Below are 7,260 nucleotides of genomic sequence, written 5' to 3'. Positions count from 1 at the left end.
GGATGTTTATCAGCTGTGTGAGAAGTTTCAGAGGGTTTTCAATGCTGATTCAGCTGCGCAAACATGTTCTTGCTTCTGGAAGAGCATCTAATAAAATATTTCAACAAACAACACAAAGAGTGTCATTTTAAGATGGCATTTTTATTCCGAGCGTCACAAGTCCTTGTCTCTTTAAAAGAAGAATGAAAAGCACATTTGATCCCTTTAACTCAGATCTAATGACAACACACAGCTTTGGTTTCCAGTTCAGGAAACAGAGGGTTCCTGTTTTTCACTCCAAGCTCTATTGTTATCCTACACACAAGTTCTCGTTCTCTTTTTTTTTCTCCATATATTTCACATGCTAAACAGCTATCACTTACCCACATCTTGGTCCCTACATAGCTATTTAGAAGCACCACCTTCTTATCAGAACCTTTACTTTCCTAATACTGACAAATTTACAGAGATAAAGTCAACAGAAACCTCCATCAGTACTTTTCCTGTTTTATCTGCCCTTCTAATCCGTCTGTCTGCTTGAAATCAATATCTGCATTTTGATGAACCATAAAATTATGTAAATTGAAATTACAAAAATAAGTTCACTTAAAGGAAACATAAAAATAAATAAATTAAAAGAAAAACACTTTTCGATGAAAAGGATAAGGTGGTTTTTCAGACATTGAAAGTCACGTCACGTGATCAACAACTGGATGTTACTACTGGGAAAAACACCAAAGAAAACAACAGGAAGTAGTAGGAGGATTAAGTTTTTTTTGTTTTTTTAACAAGGTGTACTTAGCTTCACTGGAGCTCTCACAGCATTGAACAGTTCATAAAACGTTGTGTGTTATTTGAACATGTTGAATCAGACAATTTCCCCAAAAGGCCGCTTACGTAGCCTCTCTTAAGTGTAAAGGTCTTGTTATTATTGATATTAGCACAATGGAAAATATTAAGAGGCCACTGCAAAATGATCAGTTTCTCTGATTTGACTCTTTATATTTATATGTTTGAGTAAAATGAACATTGCTCTTTTATTCTATGAACTACTGACATGTCTCTGAAATTCCAAGCAAAAATGTTGCATTTATTTGCAGAAAATGAGAAATGGTCAAAATAATGAAAAAAGATTCAGTGCTTCCAGACCTCATATACTGCAAAGAAAACAAGTCCATATTCAGTTAGAAACAATAATACAAATGTTTTAACCTAGGAAGATTTCATAAATCTATATTTGGTGGAATAATCGGGAGGTTTTCACTGGGGTTCAGTGCAGTGGACTTTTAGTTTTTTCCAGAGCTGTATAAACAAAGATTTGTTCACATGCAACCTGAAAATGCAGCTAGTCTCTTTTCTGTTCCTGGTCTTGGGGTTCATGAGTCACCTACCTGCTTTGTTTTCTCGCTAGCTGTGTGTTTTCTTGTTTTCGTCAGATTTGAATGCATTTCTGTGGGAACCAAAGGTGGTGTGTCCATGTTGCTGTGGTGCTAAAGGTGTTTGATGGGATTGAAGTCTGGATAAGCAACAGCTGGATTTAATGCACCATTAAGGTCATCTGTTGTTCAGGCTGCACCTGCAAATCCCCTGATTTCACCCCCCATATTGAACCCCCTCCCCTGTCTGCTCCTCTCCCCTCTCCTCTTTCCTTCACACGCTCACTCACCCTTTCTTTTCATTGCTGTTCCTCTCAGCTTTCCTTCTCTTGTCCTGTCAGCCGTGACCCCTTCTCCCTCCCCTACTGTTTCTGCTTTCTGTCTTTTAATAATAATATTAAAAAAAAATATCAGCTGCCCCTGCATCGGTCTCTTTATTCTACATCCCCTCCCCCTCCTTCCCTCCTGTTTTGTTTTACTCCTGTACGCCTCCCTCTCATTGTCTCTCTCTGTCTCATTTTCTCAGTTTCGGGCCCCTCCCGCTCGCAGGCTGTCGTGTTGTGTCTGCCAGGCCTTCTCGGCCGGAGCGCAGGTTTCCTGAGTACTGGAACGGAACAAGAGCTGGCAGAGAGACGCACTGAGAAAAGCCAGCTCGGCCGTTCCCACTGAACGTCACACACGCTCGGCCTCCTGTTTGCCGGACCCAGCACACGCAGTGATGGATCCAATGATCCTGCGTGTCACGGGTGATCCCACCTGGATGCAATTTATCTTGTCAGGGCAGCAGAGGAGGCTGACCTTGACAGTGTGATATGTACCATATCCCATATAATGACATGGAGCAAGTGTGTAACATGTTGAATGCATTAATTCTCCATTTTTCTCCCCCACAACTTCAGCTGAAAAATTGGGCATGGATGTTAATAATATAAATAATAAGAGCCATAACTAAACAAACACTTTCAATACCCAACTTTCTAAGTAGCTTTCCATTTTATTTAAGTGGAATAATTAGTGATCAGTAACTTACAATGTGAGGCAATCATAAGGAAAATGTTCATCCAGGTAGTTCACTGCAGTCTAACAAGAACGGATTATATCTAGGGCTGTGGCTATTTAATAATTTTACAAGTGCATAATCTATTAAATATTTCCTTGATTATACAAGTTAGTGGACAGACCCACATTATGCAAGGAAGTCCTAAAGTTTTGTTAGTTGAACATCTTTTGTAAGAACTTTGGAAACTCACATGTACATCCCTACTCACAATTTACATTCAAATATGTAATTTATTCTTGGATGGAGTAACTTTATTGCTTATAAGAACTAATTGTTTGGTGCTTTGCCAAAGTACGAAAACCCCTTAAACATTTTTAAACTGAGTTTGTCCTGTCTAAGAGCATCGGTGTGCACATTGATAATCCCAAACTTTTTATCTGTGCTCCCTTGCAAAGAGTAAAATCATTTGAGTTTCTGCCTTTTTATAGACAGGCTGAAACTTGTCAAGGTTGTTTAAACATTATCTGATTTTCTCTCTGAGGCTGTTGGATATCTCTGGGTCACCAACGCCAGACGGCACAAAGTTGTGAGGCACTTTTTAAAACCTGCTCATTTGAAGTTTCTATAATTCATCTCTTTGCTCCACAAGGTGCATCCCGACTCAGGTAGCTCAGACATAAACTAGATGTGTATTCAGGCATTTCAACTTTTCAAGAATTAGAAACGCTGCTACAAATAAAAACACTAAACAAGATCATCTCTTGCGTTATTGTAGTATAGTTCATGTCAGAAATGAATCATAACTTCTTGGTATTGCCAGATTTCGGCAGCACTACAAGCTGTTTTCCTGTCGTGCCCTTTAAAGTCCGAGTAAACAGAAGAAATAGACTCTACCCCTCTGGCAGACGCTCAGAATGTCCCTCACACTATTAACACTAATGCAGACAAACATAAACACCCCTGTCCTAAGAATAACTCCCCATTTTCTCTCCAAAGAATGATGTTTATTTCTCAGTGGCTGCTCAGCTTGCCGCTCTGCCCGGCTCACTGAATTATGTTTATATCTCCTCCAAGTCCTGATTCCACCCTGGAGAAATCTGTGCCCTTCTGCACCTGGGCAGTTTACCACCCTGAATGAACAGGCAGAGACTCAGATCAAAGAACAGAGCTTCCCGCAGACCCCTAATTATATTGTTGTTGGATTTCTTTCTGAGAGAGAAAAAAAAGAAAGAAGGACATTAGCCTTCATGGATGGCTTTTACGATTTGCTAATGGTACCTAATTTTGAAAATGGCTTTTGTAAAGCAAGAGGGTCACGTAGAGAAAAATTAGAGGTCTTATGTGGGGTGCCTTGTTAAAGATGCAGTCGAAACAAGCTGTCTTCTTTCTCGCAGCTGACTGGGTGCGGCTGTTGATATTACATCAGTGGTAAAATTAGCACAGCAGAAATGTCTGTCTGACATCTGCTCTCAAAGGTCTCTCTGATGCTCATTAACATTACCAAAAAAGGATATATATAAAAAAGTAAACACCTGTGATATATAAAGAAATAAATTCTTTTAATTTCTTTTAATAATATAAAAATCATCTCGGGAGTTTTTCAGGAGTCCATACAGACAACAGGCAACAAGTTTAAATCTGGTCTAGTTTGCATGAAGATATTATAATAAAACAAAAAGAGTGACATAAAAAGGAAATTAATGGGTAAATATATAAAATTCATTATATTTTATACAAAATTATTTTAATTTATCATGCTATATTTGAAATGACAGTAATATTCATCTCTCTCTGATGAACACAATGCCCACCTATAGCCTACACAGTGTAAGCTATTTTGAAAAAAAAAAATCGAAATTTATTTTAACTACAACCTTCTATTGTTTTCTTTATTTTAAAAATTGTAACAATTACCATTTATCTTAAAATGGCTGTAGATACAAAAACATGTACGTAATGTTTCTTTTATCATTTCTTTATTTTATTTAAAGTTTATGTGTTTGTATATTAATTTTTCTTAGCGATAATTTAGATTAAAATCTCATTACTTGTGGCCCGTTAAGAGCAACGTATTCGTCACTGCATTTCCCATAAGGCGTCGCGGAGTGCGACGTCATTATTCTGCGCAGAGCTGAGGTGGCGTTTGATAGAAGGTAATCACACTAGACTTTTCTTTAAAACGTTAATAACTTACAGTGATATTGAAGCTCTAACTTTATTTTCATTACATTCATTTTTTTTAGTTTAGCCTGTTTCAACTGTTCGGCTTATTTGTTGTTATCTTAAAAGCGTATTTTATCTCCATAAGTGGATGCGTTGCTACGTTACCGTGCTAACAGTTCGTCTCCCTGTCAGGCTCTTCGTTGCTGAAATATCCATCATGACTAAACTCCTGCAGTGGCTTTTCGGGGTCTCATTACTGGGCGCTGTGTGGGCTCTGGTCGCTTTCGACCTGCTGGAACTGAGCCTTCCCCGGACCTACAGGGAAGTGGCCTGGCCCATGCCGCTCTACCTGCTGGTTTCGTTCGGCTGCTACTCCCTGGCTACGGTGGGCTACCGGGTGGCCACCTTTAACGACTGCGACGAGGCGGCCAGGGAACTGCAGGAGCAGATCAAGGAAGCCAAAGAGGACCTGAGGAAAAAGGGGTTAAAGATGTAGGACGATTATAAGGAACTCTTTAGAGACTGAATGGAGAGACAACTTGCAAAGCGGGATGTTTATAAAATCTGTTGCTTTTTGGATGATCATGGAGCTTCGTTGTAGTCAGCAGGTGCGACCAGAACATTAATTTGAATAAGATATCAAATATTTCTGGTCAATATCACGTTTTTCCCGCTTGAACATTAGATTGTGTTGATTGACTGAGAACTTTTGTGTGAGACACAGACCCATGAACTCAAGTCAAAGCTGCAGGCCAGACTTATTTTGTAAAATTAATTCACTTTCAATATATTTCGTCACCTAAACAACAACTTGTCCAGGTCATTTTTTTGTAGCTACTTTGTTTTAAATCTTTACATAATTAAGATAAAGTATATTCTCCTGAGACCCTGTCCACATTCTTCTGATGACATCACACAAGGCATAAAGAAACCATTCACGGTTCTTTTGAATATGCCTGTTTGCAATTTTTAAGAGTTGCACTAATTAGGGTTTTCCTGGCCAATACCAATTTCAGTGTTTTGTTTTCTCATTAAAACGTTCATTGGTTAGTTTATTTAAGAACTAATACATAAAAAAGAACACACTGGCCCAGTTTTAAAGGCAAACAAACCAGATGGTACCTCCAAGTTTTGTGTCGAAGCATGTCTTTTTTTTTTTTTTTTAGAGTCAAAATAACTGTTAAAGGACATGCTGCTGGATAGTTAGAAACTACTCAGCCAGTAGCATACTATTAGTTTTAATGAATAGGGACCAGTAATTCTGTGTTGTGAATACTATTGTAATTAGTGTTCATTTCCTCAATATTTTTGGTTGGATTGTGTCCCTCACATGCTAAATACATCATCGAACGTTTGCAGTATGTTATTAAAAACCTGATAAATGGAAACCAAAGGTTACAAGTAAACACTGGATCTTATAGGAATTTCCTGGATTCTTGTTTCTGTCAGCTCTGAGATCATCCATTTTAAATGTGGAACTTTGTTGTTGTTCTGTATTTGTCAAAAGCTGAATTCTTGTCAGAGCAGATGAACGAGGATTTTACCTGTAAAGAAGTGTACATTCCTCTGTGCAGTATCTGAAATGAGGCCCTGAGGCGTTGCTGTGGATTAATTAAACAGGAGTTTATTTTCTCAGTTGGTGTCCCTTTGTGGGTTTGCAAGACCCGATAATTTGGTGTTTTGCCCAAGTATGAGCCCCTCTTGAACTTTTCCTCTTTTTATGTTACAACCACAAACTTTAGTGAGTTTAATTAGTTTTTTTTTTATGTTTAAGACCAAAACCAAGTGGCATGCAAGAAAGAGAAATTAATATATCAAACTATGAAAGGCGCAGGATGTGTTTGTATTCAGTTTTCCTGACTAAATTATTTACAGAGGCATGTCTTTTGTATCTTTATTGTAGCCCTGGCTGTATTTTGTTATTCAAGGATTTCTCTGTATTTAGCTCCGTCCATCTTTCCATCAACTTACCCAGCTTTCCTGTTAAGTACCTAATTTTTAAATGGCTTTAGTAAAGCCATTTTCACAATTGGCTTTACCAAAGCCAATTTAGAGAAAGGTATCCCCTCAGCATGATGCTGCCACCTCCTTGTTCCATAGTTTAGGCTACAGTCTCAGTTTTGTGGAAGTATAAGGCGCTGCTTCTTGCTCCCTTTTGAACACTTTTTGTTTTACGGCCTTCCACTTTACGATTCTGTGCTGCTTCGTGTTGATTTATCACAAATTCCCAGCAATGTACGTTGACGTTTCTGGTTCCAACGTGGCGAAACGTGGTGTAGTTCAACAGGCATCGGTCCTTCTGCGAGCCACTTTATGTTTGGGGAATGAGAATGAATCCGACTATGAAACTCGTGAAGTAATCGATGTTGGCAGTTTCATGTCTTTGGTGTGAGCCCTAACAGGCTGCCTTTGCTCATTTTAACTGAGTCCCTGCTGCGTAAAAACAAAGCTTCGCCTGTCCCAAGGCATCATTACGCGGCTTCAAAAGATCCAATAACTTCTGAACAAATGCAGGAGAATTGGCAGGTCTGCCTGTTGTGCTGTTTGGCTGCAGCCCCATCAAGCCTCATAACGTTCTCTCATCCCCCCATGAATCTGTGCAAGCTGTTGCTTGAGCAGACTGGATGAAAGGCAACCAGTTACTTACTGGAAAATCTTCTAATCTGGCAAACGCACTGAAGCCTTCTCTTGTTAGTCAGATATGTTCTCACTTGTAGCCACATATAAAGGCTTTTCTCCGTC

At 38.9% G+C, this 7,260-nt stretch overlaps 1 protein-coding gene across 1 annotated transcript; it reads left to right on the top strand.

Moving 5' to 3' along the window:
* The first annotated feature begins 4,421 nt into the window (after positions 1-4,421).
* dpm3 (dolichyl-phosphate mannosyltransferase subunit 3, regulatory) lies at positions 4,422-6,153 on the top strand. Its single transcript, XM_014987741.2, has 2 exons — positions 4,422-4,508; positions 4,711-6,153. Exon 2 carries the CDS (start codon positions 4,736-4,738, stop codon positions 5,012-5,014), a length of 279 nt encoding a protein of 92 aa, XP_014843227.1. The 5' UTR covers positions 4,422-4,508; positions 4,711-4,735; the 3' UTR covers positions 5,015-6,153.
* Positions 6,154-7,260: the final 1,107 nt, after the last annotated feature.

The sequence above is a fragment of the Poecilia mexicana genome, unplaced genomic scaffold (genome assembly GCF_051168715.1).
Source record: "Poecilia mexicana isolate PSO_F unplaced genomic scaffold, ASM5116871v1 scaffold_11, whole genome shotgun sequence".
NCBI lineage: Eukaryota > Metazoa > Chordata > Actinopteri > Cyprinodontiformes > Poeciliidae > Poecilia > Poecilia mexicana.
The sequence above is the reverse complement of the archived record's forward strand: the minus strand, read 5'-3'. Positions and strand labels throughout refer to the sequence as shown.